The sequence below is a fragment of the Emiliania huxleyi genome (genome assembly GCF_000372725.1).
Source record: "Emiliania huxleyi CCMP1516 chromosome Unknown EMIHUscaffold_12, whole genome shotgun sequence".
NCBI lineage: Eukaryota > Haptophyta > Isochrysidales > Noelaerhabdaceae > Emiliania > Emiliania huxleyi.
Window position 1 is genome coordinate 514,340 of NW_005201392.1, and position 18,220 is coordinate 532,559.

General features: G+C 66.2%; 5 protein-coding genes across 5 annotated transcripts; 4 read left to right on the plus strand and 1 right to left on the minus strand.

Moving 5' to 3' along the window:
• Positions 1–3,531: 3,531 nt before the first annotated feature.
• Positions 3,532–4,744, plus strand: EMIHUDRAFT_433562 (hypothetical protein). The gene is made up of 2 exons (XM_005790448.1): positions 3,532–4,102; positions 4,187–4,744. Exon 1 carries the CDS (start codon positions 3,541–3,543, stop codon positions 4,096–4,098), a length of 558 nt encoding a protein of 185 aa, XP_005790505.1. The 5' UTR covers positions 3,532–3,540; the 3' UTR covers positions 4,099–4,102; positions 4,187–4,744.
• Positions 4,745–8,098: 3,354 nt separating this feature from the next.
• EMIHUDRAFT_57044 (hypothetical protein) lies at positions 8,099–8,452 on the plus strand (the record flags this gene model as incomplete). Its single annotated transcript, XM_005790449.1, has 1 exon — positions 8,099–8,452. A coding segment is annotated over one exon (354 nt), but the record flags the coding sequence as incomplete, so codon positions are not given.
• Positions 8,453–12,980: 4,528 nt separating this feature from the next.
• EMIHUDRAFT_62783 (hypothetical protein) lies at positions 12,981–14,001 on the plus strand (the record flags this gene model as incomplete). The annotated part of the gene is made up of 2 exons (XM_005790450.1): positions 12,981–13,304; positions 13,495–14,001. Coding segments are annotated over 2 exons (831 nt in total), but the record flags the coding sequence as incomplete, so codon positions are not given.
• A 933-nt stretch (positions 14,002–14,934) lies between these two features.
• Positions 14,935–15,495, minus strand: EMIHUDRAFT_44906 (hypothetical protein; the record flags this gene model as incomplete). The annotated part of the gene is made up of 1 exon (XM_005790451.1): positions 14,935–15,495. A coding segment is annotated over one exon (561 nt), but the record flags the coding sequence as incomplete, so codon positions are not given.
• Positions 15,496–16,835: 1,340 nt separating this feature from the next.
• On the plus strand, positions 16,836–17,966 carry EMIHUDRAFT_200516 (hypothetical protein; the record flags this gene model as incomplete). The annotated part of the gene is made up of 1 exon (XM_005790452.1): positions 16,836–17,966. The coding sequence occupies one exon, from the start codon at positions 16,836–16,838 to the stop codon at positions 17,964–17,966; it is 1,131 nt and encodes a 376-aa protein (XP_005790509.1).
• Positions 17,967–18,220: the final 254 nt, after the last annotated feature.

Sequence of the window (18,220 nt, forward strand, 5' to 3'; positions counted from 1 at the left end):
CGTTCCGCACAGTGCTCTGAATTCACTGCTCAGTACCGTCTTCCCGCCCCGAGGTGAGGCGTATTCAGCATCTAGGCAACTTCTTCTCCGTGGCGCGCAGCGGCGGGCTGCGGGGCGTCCGTTCGGCATAGTGCGGCCCGCCGTACGCCTAATCTCCCCAGATCTCCCCAGATCTCCCCATATCTCCCCACAGGCAGAGTGCGGGCCGCCGTACGACGACGGAATCATGGCGATGGCGGTGCGGGCGATCGACGCCGAGCTCGCCAGCAGGCCGGCGGGCTGCCCCGGCAGCTTCGTCCTCGTCGTTCCGGACTGGCGCTCGCCGCAGCCGGCCGACTTTGTGCGCGCCGCCGAGGCGAGCCCGCACCTCTCGCACGTCCTCGAGCTGCCGAAGGAGGGGAGCACCGGTGCCTCGACGGGCAATCTCGGGTAATCTCGGGTAATCTCGGGTACTCTGCCGAAGGAGGAGCACCGGTACCTCGACGGCTTCCAGCACCTCGCCTCGAGCGCCTCGCCCCGCTACGTGCTCGGCGAGACGGGCTCGCTTCTTATCTTTCTGCAGAACGCGGCCGGCGCGAGGGCTTGGCCCGTGTGCGAGGCGACCTCATCTCGGGTCATCTCGGGTCATCTCAGGTCATCTCGGGTCATTTCGGCCTGGCTTGTGAGCGAGGCGGCGCTGCAGCGGCAACGGCGCGAGTGGAACCTCAGCGCGCGGGGCCAGGCCCTCGCGCCGCCCTCCAGCGATCGGGCGACTGACGCTGCCACGGCGCTTCGAATCGCTGCCGACGGCGCCGCTGCCGACGGCGCAATCGGTGCGGCCGACGCTGCCGAAGGTTCCATCTCCGTGTCCCACACCACCGCCGTCGCGACGTCGGGCGCGCTCCTCTGCCTCGACCTCTCGGTGCCTTGTCCGGGCGCGCTGGGCGGGCACCGCGACCTCGCGTCGCTGCTGTGGAGCCTCGGCAAGATCTACTGCAGCTCCGGCGGCGCGCCGCGCGGAGGCGGCGGCTACGATGCGTTCGCCGACGACCAGGACGCGTGGCGCAAGGTGCGGTGGAGGTCGGCTGACGCAGAGGCGCTGCGCACCGCCGCGTGGGCCGCGGCGCGAGCCGCCGCGAGGGGACTCTGCGCCGGCGCCGGAGGCTTCACGTGCGTGGTGGAGATTGAGCTGTGCTTTGGGCCGCCGGGAACGGCGGAGGGCGACGCCGCCACCGATGCACTGACGCCACGGGTGGTCGGGCTGGCGCTGCCTGCGGTTTGACGGGGAGGAGCGCGCCCCAGCCACCCGGTGCCGGCCGCCAGCGCACCGCCTCGTCGACCAACCGCAGCATACGTCTCGCGGTAGCGTCAGTTGTTTCGAGAGCGGGGAAGGAGAAAAGGCGGTGTCATTTACTACGCGGAGCTCACCGTAGAGTATACACACACATTATCCATCGCGTCCGAGTTCTCCAGCTGATCGTTGGTTGTATTTGTTGATTGGTCCTTTAAATCTCCTGGGTTGGCGTGCCCCGAGAGCTGCGTCTGGAGCTCCCGAGGCACATCGCCACACGACCCCGGCCGCGTCGGCGCTCAAACAGGCCCCACACTGGGAACCACAACACACACATGCGCCGACGCCGTGAGGACAGGACACTCCCTGTCCACACATACAATCAGAGAACACTCGCGTGCAAGGGAAGAGGAGGGTGGGTCACGCGAGATTGCGCACGACTCGGACGATGGGGTTGAGCAAGCAGCCCGAAGCTGCGAGCCGACGGCGACGCGTGCTTTCGGCGTTACAGCGATTTGGATGGATCGCACGTTTTGTTATGCTTGCTGTCCCCCTCTCCTCACGTTGAAGGATAACCTACATAGCCGCTGCGCGGCTATCTCCGATTATCCATCGCGTCCGAGTTCTCCAGCTGATCGTTGGTTGTATTTGTTGATTGGTCCTTTAAATCTCCTGGGTTGGCGTGCCCCGAGAGCTGCGTCTGGAGCTCCCGAGGCACATCGCCACACGACCCCGGCGTCGGCGCTCAAACAGGCCCATCGCGCCGGCTGCCGGAGTGGAGTCCCAGGTTGTCTCATAAAGGCCCATCGACAAATTGGGGTCGCCGCCCGGTAGGAGGTGGCGGCCGTAGCTGCCCCGGGCGTGTAGTTGCTGCTCCAATCGCACATCGATCCCATCGCATGTGGCCCGAATGCTCGAATTGAACGTCTCGCAAGCTGGCGTCGCCGCGTAGCTGTGGCAGGGCGATCCTCCCTTCGGTGGAAGGGAGATCTCTAGCCTCCTAACGAGGTTGCCCTCCGCCTGGCTGTTTGGCGACAGCGATTAACACCTCCGCAGTTGCGTCGGTCCGCGCCACAGGTAGAGACGTTGAGCTCGACAAATGTCAGAGCAGCAGGGGATGCGGTGCACCTTGGTACCCATGTCTGGTGTGGGGAGCCCGGTCGACCCTGCCCCCACCCCAAAACATGTTGCCTTCGCCTCGCGGCTCAGCGGTAACTGGGTGCACCTTGTTAGGTTCACGCCGCCCCAGCTCAGGTATGTCACGTTCACGCCGCCCCAGCTCTCGTCCAGTGCCAATTCCTGCAAGGGAACAGCCAGGACGGGCCCGCCACCGGCGGGCGGGCGGGGGGGGCGGGGCGAGGGCAGGGCGGGCTGGCAGGGCGGGCGCCTGTACAGGCTGTGCTGCTAGCTCCGCCACGCTTGTCATCTCGAGCTCTGTGATGCGTCAGAGGTCCATTACCTCCTCGCGCCCACCGCCCATGTAGGCTCGCTCGAGATGGCTCACAAGCCTCACAGGTGGCCACAAGGCCTCGAAGGTGGCTGTCAAGCCTCGGCTTACCCAGACACGCCTCTAGCACCCTTTGGCGTACCGCTGGTCGCCACAGCGGTCGCCTCTTTGTGTTCGCCACGATGGGGTCGTCACACATTGTGGACGCCCGACTGTGTGGACGCCATGGCGCGGCCTTGGCCTCACGCCATGGACGCCACTGTGGGGCTCGCCTGGCGTTCTCGCCCGGTCGGCACCCTTGTGTCGGGACGCCACGTCGTGATCTCGCCCCTTGTGGTCGACACTGAGGTCGCCAACTGTGGACGCCAGCAGCTTACCTTTGGCTTGCTATTGGCATGCCTCTGGCTTGCCTCTGGAGGACTCGGTCATCCGTCCTCGGACAGCTCCAGCTGAGGCCCAATGCCTTGGCGGCGGCGGGTTGGGGAGCTGTCTCTCTGGGCGTCACGTTGCATACTGTCTTGCACGTGGCCCCAGTGGAGGTCTGCCCATGTGGGCCGGCCTCTTCCATGCCGCACCAGCACGGTTCCTGCGCTGCCTGCATTGCAATCGACATTGCGGCGGCATGCGGCGGCATTGTGACGGAACGTCTGGGTAGGTGCCTCGCCGCCGCCTCACGCGCCGCCGTGCCGACGAGCAGCCGCAGGCCCGCCTCGTTGCAGCCAGGGAACTTGTGCGTGACAGCGGCGTACCCGGCTGCTGCCTGGACAAAGAAAAACTTCCCAGCAAAACAAAACCAAGCGCCGAACCAAATTTATATATATATATGGTGTCGCTCTCGCCGCCCGCCGCGCTCGCCACGCGGGCGTGGGTGCAGCGGGTCGTCGTGGGCCTTGCGCTCTGTCCGTGGGCCCAGCCGGCCGAGCAGGCCGGAAAAATCCGCTACGCCGTCACCGCTGCGGCAACGGCCGGCGACCTCCTGCTCGCGCTTGAGACGGAGGTGCGCCGGCTGCAGGCCGAGCCGGGGCTCGAGACCACGCTGCTCGTGCACCCGCAGGCGCTGCGCTCGTGGGAGGAGTTCTATCCGTGGGTCGGCGGAGACGCAGAGGCGTGGCTCGAGGACGCGGGGCTGGACGACGCGTTCCAGGTGGTCGGCTTCCACCCCGGCTTCTGCTTCGCGGGCGAGGAGGCGGACGACGCGTCGAACTGGACGAACCGCTCGCCGTTCCCGATGACGCACATTCTGCGCCAGGACTCCGTCGAATCGGCGATCGAATCGCACCCGGACCCGCAGGCGGTGCCCGAGGGCAACAAGTGTGTGCTCCGCCGGATGGGCACGGAGCGCTTGCGCGAGCTCGTGCGGCGGTGTGTTGACGAGGGATGAGCAGGCCCGCCGCCTTCGCTGCCGCCGCCCTCGCCCCTCCGTCGCTCCACCCCGCCCATCTCCCATCTCCGCCCTCGCCGCCTCGCAGGCGCAGATGGTCGCCGGCGAGCCTGTGACGGAGGCGGAGGGGGGCGCGAGACTAGCCGAGAGATGTGGCGAGATGCGGCGAGGTGCGGCGAGGTGCGGCGAGGTGCGCCGACAGGTTCGGCCACAGCGCTGTGTGTTTCCCCGCCGCCCCGATCGGCATGCTCATCGGCCACACCGCGGCCACCGCCGAAGGGGCGGAGAGCCCGTTGCCGCTCGCCTTTAACGCGCTGGCGGCGGGCACCTTCCTCCAGATGGGCGCAGTAGAGGTGCTCGCAAGCGAGATGATGGGAGGCCACGGCAAGTGCCCCGGCATTGTCAAGTACCTCTTCGCGATGATGGGATTTGCCACCATGGCGATCATCGCCAAGTACGCCTAGGCTCTCTGCCCGCGGCCGCGCCCTGATGACGCTGAGCTGCCGGGCAACAGCTCGGTTGGGGAGCTCTAGAGGACTAGAGCTCCCTCTCCACACCTTCCTTGCGACAGAACACAGCGAAGTGGAGAAAGTGACTTTGTTGAGTGATTCTGAGATTAGGTGAGTTGTTTCCCCTTTTTGGAGGCAGACACTTCACTTTTTTCAGAAAGCGAATCCCCCCGGGGCCGCATCTGCCCGCTCGAAGCGGGGAACCCGTCCCGGGCGCCCGCTCGAAGCTCCCAGCAGCAGCCGCTCTGCTGCTCCGGGGCCCCCCCCCCAGCAGCAGGGACGGGTTAGTGTGAAGTGCAGCTGCAGGGGGCGTACTGACAGACCTACTGAGCAATGTGCAGCCGCTCTTGTGGATACGTAAAAAATACGCAGGCTAATTTTGTGTTCCTCCTCAAAAAGGCTCGTCGGGGGGGTAAAGCCGTGTCGCGTGTCAGGTGTGTTCGGAGATAGCCGCGCAGCGGCTATGTAGGTTATCCTTCAACGTGAGGAGAGGGGGACAGCAAGCATAACAAAACGTGCGATCCATCCAAATCGCTGTAACGCCGAAAGCACGCGTCGCCGTCGGCTCGCAGCTTCGGGCTGCTTGCTCAACCCAATCGTCCGAGTCGTGCGCAATCTCGCGTGATGACATCTCGCCCTGATCCCACGCCAGTGGGGCAGGCGCATCATATCGTCGGCGATGGGCCTTTCGAGCCGACGTTCCGCCGCCGAGATCTTGCCGAGATCTAGCCGAGATCTGGCCGAGATCTGGCCGAGAGACAGCCGAGAGACAGCCGAGAGACAGCCGAGAGACAGCCGAGAGACAGCCGAGAGACAGCCGAGAGACAGCCGAGAGGCAGAACCTTCCGTGAAGTCTATCGGAACCTTCCCTCGGCTGCACCTGCGCAGGCCGCCCGCCTCGGCCTTCGCGGCGCTCTCGCACGTCGCTCGCTGCCCGAGTTGCGGCGAGGTGTGGCGTGTGCCCTCGACGCGGCTTGGGGACGCCGCCGCCCTCGCGCCGCCGTGCAGCTGCTGCTCAGAGAGGGGCGAGGCGCCGAGGGAGGCGCCGCAGGTGATGGGGCCGATGTGGGTCGGGCCGATGCACGACGCCGACTTCGTGGCGGGGATGCGAGGCGACGCGGCGGCACGCGGCTGGAGCGAGCCGGACCGGCTGCTCGGCTCCTTCCTGGAGGAGGCGGAGGCGGAGGCGAAAGGCGCCCTCCTCTTCTACCACCTTGGGGAGGTGCAGCGCGCGCTCGCCAAGCGGGATCTGCGCCAGCCGCCGCTCGCCGCGCTGCTGCCGCTGCTGCGCGGCGCCGGCGCTTTGGGGCCGCGCAGGGCCGCAGGCGCACAGCGAGACAAAGTCCCTCAAGACGAGCGCAACGCTCGACGAGGTTGTGCGCGTCGTGTCCGAAGCCAAACACCTCGTCGGCGAATAGATACCTGGTCTTTTATTACTTTTATTCGTGGACACACCGCCGACGGTCCGACGCATCAAACAATATCACTCGGCTTTAGAGACCGGACCGAAGTCTCTTAAACACTCTCACTCTCTCTCTACAACTTTCTCTCTCCGAGACAGCCTGGAGCCTTGGCAGCGCTGGTCTTCGCTTCCGTGGTCCCGTGGAGCAACCCAGTCCCAGCGAGGCAGAGCAGATACGAGATAGGAGGTGTGTGACGCTAGGAGGCAGCAGTTGCGGCAGAAGGGCGGAGTTGCCCGGCGTGGGCGACGCGGGCGGTGCCGCTGTTCTCAATACTAGTACGAGAATCCCGCCCCGGTAAAGCGCGAACTGACTTTCTCTACCCGCAGCTGGAGCCCGCCAAAGTCGCTGCCGTCGAGCGCAAGCACGAATGCGTCCGCGCGCGACCAGTGCTCGAGTTTGACCACCGCATACATCGAGGGTGACCCGTACGAGTTGAGCAAAAAGTCGCAGCCTTCCACACCGCCCGTGCCGTCTGAGAAATCGACCCCGCCCTCAAAATGCGCTTTCAGCTCTTCCTCCGTCGTTGCGGGCTGCACGTGTCGCACCAAGAGCAAGCCGGGACCCACACCTAAAAAACGATGCGGCGGCGGCGGAGGTGGACGCGAAGGGAGGGGCACTCTGGTAATCCCTTTGCCCAGACCACTGTCGTACTCCCTTGCCACGCCCTCAAAGTCAGAATGGGCTCCGCTGCGGACGCAGTGATTTGCGACGTAGGCAAGGACGACACTGCTGCTGCAGCGGCCGCCGTACCTGTATTGGAGGCAGGTGCCATTGTCCGCAGCGGAGAGCAACGACTTCAGGTCCGAGAGGTGAGCCTCATAGTCCTTTGTGAATGCACATTGCGCAAGGAGCTTGGCGAGTATTTCTCTGCCAGTCAGGGTGCAAGGCTCGCGTCCGCTTTTGCCCAAAAAGCGTCCACCGCCTGGCCCCTCCACACGACGCTGCGCCTCCTGAACCTGTTCATCAAACGTTGACTGGTCGCTCGGCTCGCAGGTTAGAGTGGTCATCGTAAAATCGCCTCTCCGGTACTTCAAGTTGACACGGACAGACGCAGACATCTCGCTCGCTCGGGGGCGGGGGCGAGTAATCAGACGCACACATTCAAAGAAATTACTTTGCGGGTGCCGTCCTCCCATCCCTCCAAAATCCCTGTGTGGTGGCGGCGTGCCGTTCTCCCATCCCTCCCTTGGGGTGTGTGTTTTCTTTCTTTCTTTCACCCCTCCCTTGGGTTGTCTGTTTTCTTTCTTTCTTTCTTTTAAGGGGGGGGGGGGCATAGACATACCAGGTTATTAGACTTGGGAAGAGGTTCCTCCTTTCCGCTCCCCCCCCCCCCGCAAGGCGCGAGACACTTAGACCCACTTTATCGTAAACTGGATGGTCTAATCTGGTTCGTCTCTTGGATGGAGCGCCGCCACCACCACCCAGAGCGATGCAAGCAGCGCCGGGCCTTGATACGAAAGTCGAAACCAACCACGACGAGTCACGACACACACCAGTCGACTCGCATCGGTTGCCTCCATCCATGAACGGCGGAGCTATTCTCGCGTCCACACCACACCTGGCTCCAACGTGGACACGCCCATAGCTGGGGACACTAACTACACAGACACACACACACATAAGCGGCGGGCGCCGCTCAAGGATTCAAACTGTGAGCGCTTGAACGCTCCGCCCAGATCCGCGTTCGCCTTTTTTTTGAGCCTAGGCCTTGTGCGATTATTCGCCTCGGCCTCGACCGCGCTCGCATCGCGCGCCGCGCCAGCACCCTCCCTTATCGGTGCAAAGCACGCGTGCTACAGCCGGCGAGCTCGGCTTGCACAATCGCCCGCAATGACGTTGGCAAACTCACTCGCTCTTGCGCTGCTGGAGGCGGTTTGCTCTTCCTCGGCGCGCCTCGTCCCGCTCGTGCTCCTTCTTCTGGCGGATCGCTGCGAGGCCGCGGGCACGGTCTGCGACAACAGCGTGTCATGCTACGGTTACTTCGACTGGCCCTACCAGAGTGTACGACACCATTACGGCACATCTCTGTGCGACGGCACCTTCAGGGGCACCGAGGTGAACCTGAAGAACCAAGGGCTGTCGGGGACGATCCCTTCGCAGCTGGGCAACATATCGCAGCTGACGTACCTTAATCTGAACGGCAACTCCATCTCGGGCACCATCCCTCCAGATACGAGCAAGCTCTCGCAGCTGCACTCTCTTTACCTGTACGACAATGACTTCTCGGGCACCATCCCTCCGGATACGGGCAAGCTCTCGAAGCTGACTACGCTTAGTCTGCACAGCAACTCCATTTCGGGCACCATCCCTCCGGAGATTGGCGGGCTCTCGCTGGATCATCTTGCCCTGTACAACAATGACATCTCCGGAACCGTGCCGTCGCAGCTCAACAACTTGCCGCTGATCGGACGTGCCTGGGTGACGTTCTGCTTGCTGGGCGGCACAAACCACTTTGCCTGCCCCCTGCCCGCCCTTCCCAACGTCTGCACCTCGGGCTCGCGCTTCCCTCCGGAGTGCAACTACCTCGGAGTGCAGACATCGGGAGGCGGCACCGCTCTCGACCTCTCCAGCCGCGGCCTCACCGCGGGCTCAATCCCAGCTGAGCTGGCCGACCTCCGGAGGCAACTACCTGGACTGCGGACCCTCGACCTGCGCGACAACCAACTCGCGTACCCGCGCAGCAGCGAAGCCCGCGTCGAGTACGATCTTGCCACCCGCATCGACTCAACGCTCAGCCAGGAGCTCCCGCACGCGCTGGCGCGAGTCATGGCGCATGCAACGCTCAACAATGATCGCCTCGCCTCGCGCAAATGCGACCGTCCTCGCAGCTGACAGTCCACCGCCTGCTAAAGAAGCACAGCGACGAATGCGGCACCGGCGACGCATGGCAGGCTGGTCATGACGCAGTTATACGGGTGTTGTGTGCCGTCAGAGTGACTCTCTGTGTGTCAGGGATAGTCAGGGCCGTCCATCAGAGCTCCAGTAAGCTCGGAGACACCATTAGCGCGGCTCGACCTCGAGTCACTGCCTTCCCAGCGGTTTGGCTGTATAGAGCCTCTACAACAAACTCTCTCTACAGCAAAATCGCGCTCTACATCGCTCTACATCGGACTCACATCGTCACACCGCTCTACATCGGACTCACATCGTCACGCGCCGGATGTAGAGCTCTACAGCTCTACAGCGCTCCAGAGCGCTCTACATCTCTACATCTCTACAGCGCTCTACACTCTACATCCTCTACACCCATCACCCTCCCTCACTCAGCCGCACATCCAGGTTCCAGGACCGGGGAGCTTAGAAGCGCACGGCACTTGGAGCACTTGGAGTGCAGTCATTAACCTCACATCCAGGGCCGAGGAGCTAAGAAGCGCACCCAGCGAGCCGGATGATCGGTATGGGGCTACTGGCTACAGAGTTTGGCGTCTTTTGTGCCGGTTCGCACAGCTGCGTCCCACCCCACACACAGGACATGCCGAGCGCCCAGAAGATATTCACCGACGACCTCGTCGTCAAGGGGGAAGAGATCGGGCTCGTCGAGCGGGCCCCCAACTCGTCGGACGACGAGGACGAGGACGACGAGGACATCGACGACATCATCGACGACAACGCCGGCGGCGACAAGCTGGCGCCGGGCTCCGCGCGGGTGCACTGGTCGACGCAAGAGGCGCCGACGACCGAGTACATAAGCGAGCTGCGGCTGGCCGACCGTGTGTTCTTGCTGGGGGACATCGTGTCGCGTACGGACGCACAGCTGGGGCAGACGGGCATAGTCACCGGCATGCGCATGTTTTGCGACGTCCGCTGCGCCGACGGCCTCGTCCTGCGGCGCGTCGCGACTGAGCTGCTGCGGCCGCTCGCCGCGTGCCGTCCGGGCGCACTCGTCTTGCACTCGCAGGTGCGCCGGGGGGCCCTTGGTCCCGCCTCCCCGAGGGGAGAGAGGTCTGCTATGCGCGAGGGGCGGGGGGAGGGGGGAGGTGGCGGCGCGGCGAGGCGGCGGAGCCGTCCCAAAGACATGCTTGGCAGAGAGGGGCCGCAGCGGGCCGGATCGCGCCCCGCCCCGTTCCAACGCCCCTCCCCCCCCCGCTCCACGCAGGCGCGGTGGCTGGGCCGCGTGGACGAGGTGTACGACAACGTGCAGCTCGCGTGGGAAGACGGCGCCAGCTGCAAGGTGATGCGAACGAGCGCTAACTCACTCGCCGTCCACTCCCCCACGATGGACGAGCAGACGTGGTTCTGGCCGTCGATGAGCGTCTCGGGCACGCGCGACACGCTGCGCCGCGCAAAGTGGCTCAAGGGGTCGTTCCGTGCGCCGTACGCCAACGAGCACGCAACCGTCTCCAAGGTCCATGCGGCGCAGGCGCTGGTCCGCTGGCTGGCCGCCATCCCGTCGGAAGGCAGCGAGCCCGCGGCCTCGATCGAGCCGCCCGCCGAGATGCAGCGGCCGTCGCGCCTCATCGAGCTGCTCGACCACCACGCGCGCCGCTGCTGGCGGCTGGGAGAGCACGCTGCTCTCGGCGCCGAGGACCTGCTCCGCCTCCGAGACGAGGCTGAGGCGGCGGCGGCCGGCGGCGGCGCCGACGGCGGCGGCGGCGCCGACGGCGGCAGCCAGCCCGGCGGCGCGAAGAAGTCTCGCAAGAAGAAGGTTGCGCCGAGCGACGCGTGCGTCGAGGTGGTTGGATGCCACACGCGCGTGGACGTGCACTGGCAGGATGGCAAGCGCACGGCGGACGCGGAGGCGGCTGCCCTCGCGAGAGAGAGAGGAGATGCAGCCGAGATGCAGCCGTGATATAGCCGAGATGCAGCCGAAATGCAGCCGAGATGCAGCCGGGGTGCGAGATGATGCAGCCGAGAAGCTGCCGAGGTGTGCAGCCCCGCGCCTGCGCATTGCGCGCGAGCGTCCACGATTCGTGGGTGATCCAGCTCGCGCCGCCGTCGTCTCGCAGGCGGTCACTCTGGCGCCGGCGAAGCATGTCGACGGCTACTACGAGTTTTGGCCGCAGGACTTTGTGGTTCGCAAGGGCGCCGCGGAGGGCGAGGCGCAGCAGGTCGGGGTGGTCGTCTCCGTCGACCACGACGAGCGGATCGCGGTCGTGTCGTGGCGGCTGAACGACGCCGAGGCGGCGCGCGCCATGCTCTACGCCAACGCCGCCGACGCCGCCGACGGCGAGGGCGCCGCCGCGCAGGCCGAGCACCGGGGAGAGGTGGTGCCTAATTAGCTAATGATGACTGGCTGATTGAGACTGACTCGTTCGTCAGGCCGAGCAGCGGCGAGAGGTCGTGCCTGTGTACGACATCGCGCCGCACCCTGACTTCAACTTCAAGGTTGGCGACGTGGTGCTGCGGCTGCCGTCGATCCCGGACCCTGGGGAGGGGGAGGGGTCGGCGTCGGCCGACGGTGCCGCAGAGGCGGCGGCCCCAATGGAGGAGGCTGCGGCGGGCGGGGCCGGGCAGGACTCGCTCTCGGGCCTCTTGCTCACGCGAGCCACGCGTTGGGCCGCGAGCCTCGCGGGCGGAGCTGCGGCCGCCGCCGCCGACGAGGATGAGGAGGGCGCGCCGACGGGCGACCCCGAGGAGGGCGGCTTCACCGCGCTGCGGTGGGTGGGTGAGGTCAAGGAGATCGGGCCGTCGGTGCGCGTCAAGTGGATGGACGGGCGCGTGTCGCGCGCGGCGGCGGAGACGCTGTACGTGGTCAACACCGAGGAGGACGACGAGCCGCTCGAGGAGGACGCGGCGTCCTTCGACGAGGGCGACGAGGGCGAGTCGCGCGGCGGCCTCGCCGGCGACGGCAGCGAGGGCTCGTCCGGTTGGGAGACGGTCGATTCGGACGGCGAGGGCGACGCGCAGGGCAGCGGGGAGGAGGCGGATGCTGTCGACGACGGAGAGGAGGAGCGAGAGGGCGGCGAGCAGGGGGCGAGTGGCGACGGCCTTCACGAGCCACTCGACGCCACGCGCGCGATTGCGGCGATCGAGAATGCCGAACGGGCGCTGATCGAGGGGGGGGGGGAGGAGGAGGAGCAGGGGCACGCGGCCGCCGAGCCGGCCGAGCCGAGCGCGTCGCAGATGGAGGCTGAGGCCGGGGAGGGCGGCGAGCGCGTGCTTCCCGAAAAGGCGCGGCGGGAGCTCGCCAAGCACTTGCGCGCGGTGACGTCGCAGTCGGCGCGGCAGTGCGAGAAGGCGCTGCAGGCCAACGGCGACGACATCGAGCGCGCCACCGCCTGGCTCATCTCGCAGGCCGAGGCTGCGAGCAAGGCGTCGCCCGCTGCGGCGAGGAGGCTGATCGCGCAGGCCGACGCTCATCTCGCAGGCGAGGCCGACCCGCGGGTGGCTGCAGCGAGCAGTCAAGCCCACAGCGACGAGGAGGACTACGCCACCGCGGACGAGCTCGATGTCGAGGCGCCGGCCGGCGCGCCGAGGGGTGGAGGAGGAGGGGCGGGCGCGGCGGGCTCCGCAGGCGCGGCGGGCGCGGGCGGCAGGGGCGGAGACGCGGCGGGCGGGGGCGGGGACGCGGCGGGCGGCGCGGCAGACGCGGCGGACGGGGACGCTGGCGGGGCGCCGGCCGAGGGCGAGGACGAGTTTTCGCACCGCGCCATCGAGGCTGCGGGCATCGAGCAGTTCCGCGTGGTGGACGACGAGGACGCGCTCGAGTTGGGCCCGCCTCTGCGTTTGGTGCTCCGACCTGAGTGAGTGTCTCCACCCCTCATAGGACGGGCTCGACCTCACCTCGTTCCACACATACGCGACGCACTCGCCCTTTGCCTCGCCGCCCTCGGGCTCGGCGGCCGCGACAGCGCCGTCTGCGGCGAGCTCGTCCTCCTCCACCGCCGACGGCGGCGGCACCGGCGGCGGCGGCACCGGCGGCGGCGCCCCCACGCAGCCCGTGTACCCTCCCAATTTCGGGAAGGTTGCTCAGAAGCAGTGGAAGCTGCTCGCGAGCGGCCTCCCCCGCGGCATCTACGTCGTCGCCTTCGCGTCACGCACCGACCTCCTCCGTGCCCTCGTCATCGGCCCGCCGGGCACCCCGTACCAGGACGCTGTCTTCGTCTTTGACCTCCAGCTGCCGCCCGAGTTCCCGACGCAGCCGCCGGCGGTGCACTACCTGTCGTACGGGGAGCGCATCAACCCGAACCTGTACGAGAACGGCAAGGTCTGCCTCTCGCTCCTCGGCACGTGGACCGGCCGCCAGTCGTGCGAGCTGTGGAACCCGCAGTCGTCGACGGTGCTGCAGGTCCTCGTGTCGATCCAGGCGCCCCCCCCCCGACACCCTGACACCCACCCCCCACCCACCTTTCAGACCCACCCGGTACCCCCCCCACCACCCACCCCAACACCTATCCCAACACCCACCCTCCTCCACCCGCCACCCACCCACCCAAGACATCTCAGCCGGGCGTGGACGGACATGTCCCGGACCCTTCCTCTAGGCGTTGGTGCTCTGCGAGCAGCCGTACTACAACGAGGCCGGATACGAGCGGCAGCTGGGCACCTCGGACGGCGCGCACCACGCGCGGCGGTACAACGAGGGCGCCTTGCTCCTCTCGCTCAAGTCGATGACGACGACGCTCCGCAACTCGGCGCCGCCCTTTGACGCGCTGGTCGCGCTGCACTTTGCCGCGGCGTCGTCGCGCATCCTCGCGCGCTGCGCCTCCCTGCTGCGGCTCAAGGGGCCCCTCGAGCGAGCCGCCCTCGGCGGCGGCGGCAAGGCGGCGGCGGTGGCGCCCGCCCCCGCCAGCGACGAGGCGGCCGCGCCCGACACCAGCGGTGCGGCGGCGTCCGGGCCGGAGGGCGGCGACGCGGTCGCCGCAGCGGGGCTCAAGGGCGTGCTCAACGCGAAGCCGACCCTCGGCTTCCTGCACTCGCTCGACCGGATGGTGCCACCGCTGCGCGCCGCCTTTGAGGGCGCCCAGCGAGCCGGCAGCAGCAGCGCGTGACCGCCCGCGTCGCCATGGGCAGGTTGGGGCCTGCGGGGGCCGCGGGCGCGCGCAAGGAGAAGGGCACCAGTGCACTCCGGGCGTGTCTGATGGGCTCGCCTGGGCGTGGTGTGTGCGCGCGTCGGACGGCGGGAGAGCGGTGCCAGATCGAGGTTGACGTCCGCTTCCTTCGTGTGTGACGACGTATGTGCGTGTGGCGCGCGCTCCAACACGCCCCGACGAGCAACGTGCGCGGCGTGCGGCCGTTTTGTGCTTAGTTTTGCGCGGCCGCTCGCGCGTCGCGGGGATGTGGAGCGTGGATGATATCGTTCCGTTTATCCCGGGGAGCTACGAGTCGCGCTCGTAATTAACCAACATCCTGTACGGGGGCCGGGGCCCCGGCCCGCGCCCCCCGCGCGCGGTGCGCGGACGGCCCGCGCCACTCACCTGCTCAGCCCTAACTATTGGAGCTGTTTTTCCATATATATTAATTTTCAATAACAAAAACAACATTTTCCGTGGTCCTTGTTTATGTATGTAAAGAGTGAGTGCAGTCGAGAGGACAGGGGAGGGACGCGGCCAGAAAGAGCCTAAGAGGGCGGGCGCCGAGTTACGAGACCCCCCGTGTCCGCCGCGACGCGTCGAGACGAAACGAGCTGAGCCGCGCTCCACACGCCTCCACGGCCCGCCCCGGGGCGGTTCAGATCACACACTCGCTACGCGTGCGGTGTGGGCCCCCCGATATGGCGATATGCCATATGGGAGGAGATCGGGGAGTGCGAGTGGCACGAGAGCGTCCCCCGACAAAAGAAAGGCACCTGACACATTTGGAACGCTCATTTTGACGTACACAGTATAGTGCTGAGAACTGCGTCCGCCGCGGTGCGGGGGGCCGCCTCACAGGTCGAGGAACCGCTGCCGCGGGGGAAGGCCCTCGTTGATATACACGGGCGAACCGTCCCGAACCAGCTGCGCCGCGATCCGGGCAATGTTGCGCGAGTCGTCGATGCCAGAGTGCAGCCGGCCCTCGAAGCGCATGCCTTGCCGCTCGAGCATCTTGGCGATCTTGCAGCGGCGCACCTTGTAGTGGTCGGCAAACAGCTGCTTGAGGTTGACCCACTTGTCAAAGTACTCCGCCTTTGGGATGCCCTTGCGCGAGCACTCGCCGTCGACAAAGAACTGGCAGTCAAAGTGCCCGTCCGTGCCGAAGGCGAAGCTGCGCGCCTCGGCCGTGTTGACGAGGCCGCGCTCGCGCAGCCAGCCGTCGAACTCGCGCAGCACCGCATCTAGCGGCGGCGCCGCATCGACCTGCTCCTGCGTGATTCCGGTGAGCTTGCGGCAAAACGGCGTGAGAGTCTGGTTGGCTGTCGGGCGCACAAAGGAGTGGAACTCGTGCTCGACCTGCAGCGTGCGCAGGTTGAGCGCCACCACAGGGAACTCGATGATCTCGTGCTCCCACGGGCGGCCGCGCGCGTCGCAGGTCGCCTCCACGTCCAGCACCAGCAGCCACTCAAACGGCAGCGCATGCGCGTCGGCGAGAGGCCTCGCCTCGCGGAGCACTGCGCCCTCCTGGCGCGCTCGCTCCTTGGCCTCCCCGCGCTTGCGACGCGCGCTCCGCTTCGCCAGCGGCGCCGCGCGCGACTCTCGCACCAGCTCGACGAGAGCGACCCGCTGCGGCGCGCCCTGCGACACCGCGGCGCACGGCACGCCCGCGCGGACGCGGACGGCCTGTGGCGGCTGCAGTCGAAGCGCCACGAAGCCCAGGCTGAGGGCCGTCAGAGCGAGCCACATGGGGGCCGACCTCGCGGGTCTAGAGACAGTGTTGTCGTGCGCGGCTGCCTAGCTCAGATTCGCGCAAAGAATTCTGAACTCAGCGTGGAGACAGGCTTGAATTCTTCGACCCTGTCCTCCTCCCCCATCCCTCGCTTGGGTTGCCTGTTTTCTTTGTTGCTTTCTGAATTCTTCGGCGCTGAAGCCCTGATAGCAAAATCCGAATACCCGTACCGTGCACAAATGTGGCGATGTGAGCGGGGGCAAGCCTTAGCTGGTGCCAAGACATCCGTAAAGTTGAAACCAAGAACGTCCGCCAATTACGTGCTTTCGGCGCAACCTGAGTGAGGGGAAGCCGCTGATCGAGCCCAGCGTGCCCGCGGCCGCCTCCCGCGCAGCACCGCCGCTGGGGACGACACGCTGCGGAATCGGATCGAGCCCATGGAAGAGCAAGAGGAGGGCAAGGGGCGAATTGGAGGCGGAGGAGGAGGGCGCAGTCGACGAATGGGAGGAGGAGGGCGCAGTCGACGTTGGCGTGTCTGACTCAGAGGAGGAGTTGGAGGTGCAGCCATGGGTGCTCCGGCAACCTAACCTGATCCAGAAGCTCGCCGACGTTGTCACTCAACGTGCGCCATGCGTGATCGAGCTTGAGGGAGGAGCTCAGCTAACGATTCGGCCGGCCACCCAACGCCGCCGCCCATACCCGCCACCCACAAAGCGCCTGCTCTACTATCCCGTACCACCCGCTCCACTTTCCACGGATCATGCCCGTGATAGCACCAACCATCACTGCCGCCGTCCTGGTTTTGAACGTGGCAGCTAGACTCTAGGAACTCGGTTGTGACCCCCCTGAGTGAGGAGCAGGAGAGAGAGCTTTTGTGTTTTGTTTTGAGCTTTTGTGGTGTTCGTGTACGCAAAAAGGGACACTGCGGAATCGACCCTATCAAGTGCTCAAGTGCTCAAGGGGAATTACACCTAGGACAGTGTTGTCGTGCGGCTGCCTAGCTCAGATTCGCGCAAAGAAATTTATTTCTTACGAGGGTTCTTTTCTTTGTTTCTTCTCTGAATATAAACGACTGGGGCCGATGATGTTCGTCGCGGCGCTATCAGCCGCCACAAGTGAGGAGACGAGGTTCTGCGAGAGTGAGTCCGTGGTTCTGCCGGTGATTGACCTTGCAGTGGCAGATGAAGCCCAGACGTCAGCAGCGCTGACCGCTGCCGCCTCAGAACACGGCTTCATGCTGGTCGTTGGCCACGGCATCGCCTCGGCGGCTGCAGAGGCTGCGCAGTCACTGCAACACCGCCTGGAGACGTCTACGCCCGAGCAGCTAATGAGCTGGCGCCGCAATAAGGTCGGCTATGGGCCCGGGCTACAGCACGCGAAGCACAACAGCTCTCGCAAGACGCTGGAGGGCAAGTACGAGGCGTTGCAGCGTGAGGACTTTGTGTTTGTCTCTCCAGACGACGCGACGCGCAAGGCAGCAGGCGACCCGCACTACTCTCGCGAGGCGGCTGCCGTGTGGTACGGTGACGTCGAGCCGCTCTGCCCCGACGAGGCGCTGTGCGCCGCGTTCGCGCGCCACTACCGCGGGGCCGAGGGCCTCGCCGCGCAGCTGCTGCGGCTGTTTGCACGCGCCGTGACGGGCGATGCGGACGCATGGGCCGCACACGCGCGCCGGCACAAGTCCAACCTGGTCGGTGCCTACCACCGCGCGGGCGTCGCGCACGAGCGCGTCTCCGCGCACTCGGACGCCAACCTCTTCACGCTGATCCACTACGGCAGCGGCGGCCCCGACGGGCTCGAGATCTTTGACCGTGGCTGCGCTGGCTGGCTGCGCGTGCGTGGCGCGCAGCTGCGCGACGCCCACGGCGCTGATGCAGGCGCGCCGCCGCTGCTGCTCAACATTGGCGACGAACTTGCCTGGCTCTCAAATGGCCGCTTCCTCTCGACGCCGCACCGCGTGACCGACCGCTCTGCCTCACCGCCGGCGCGGCTCGCCCTCATCTATTTCTTCGCCGCCAGCTACGATGCGGTGCTCGAGCCGCACGTGCGCCGTGGCGAAGTCAAGCGCTACGACGGTGCGAGACTCGCCGGTCGTTTCACGTACAACTATCGAACGGCGAGCGCAGCGCAGCGCGACGCTTTCGACACGTGGGCGAAGGAGGCCGGGCTACCTGCCGCGGAGCACATGAGCACAGGCAAGAGCGAGCTGTGAAAGTTTAGTGTGACGCCCAGCGAGGGGCGTGCCTCTCCATGACCGAATGCGCGGGTGCGCATTCACACTTTCCGAGATATTACGTCACGTAAAAGCAACTCGATTGCTTTTACGTGATTACGCGGCGTAAGGTAAGGTAAGGTAAGGTAAACGTCTCGTGCGGCTATACGCGCCGAGAGCGCGGATATATTTGCTATTTGGGAGCTATTGCGATTGCATCGCTATTTCGGGCGTATCGGCGCGCCGACGGTCGC

Bases quoted from the DNA above. Each gene is read 5' to 3' on its own strand.
- EMIHUDRAFT_433562 (XM_005790448.1), top strand. From the start codon at position 3,541: ATGGTGTCGCTCTCGCCGCCCGCCGCGCTCGCCACGCGGGCGTGGGTG.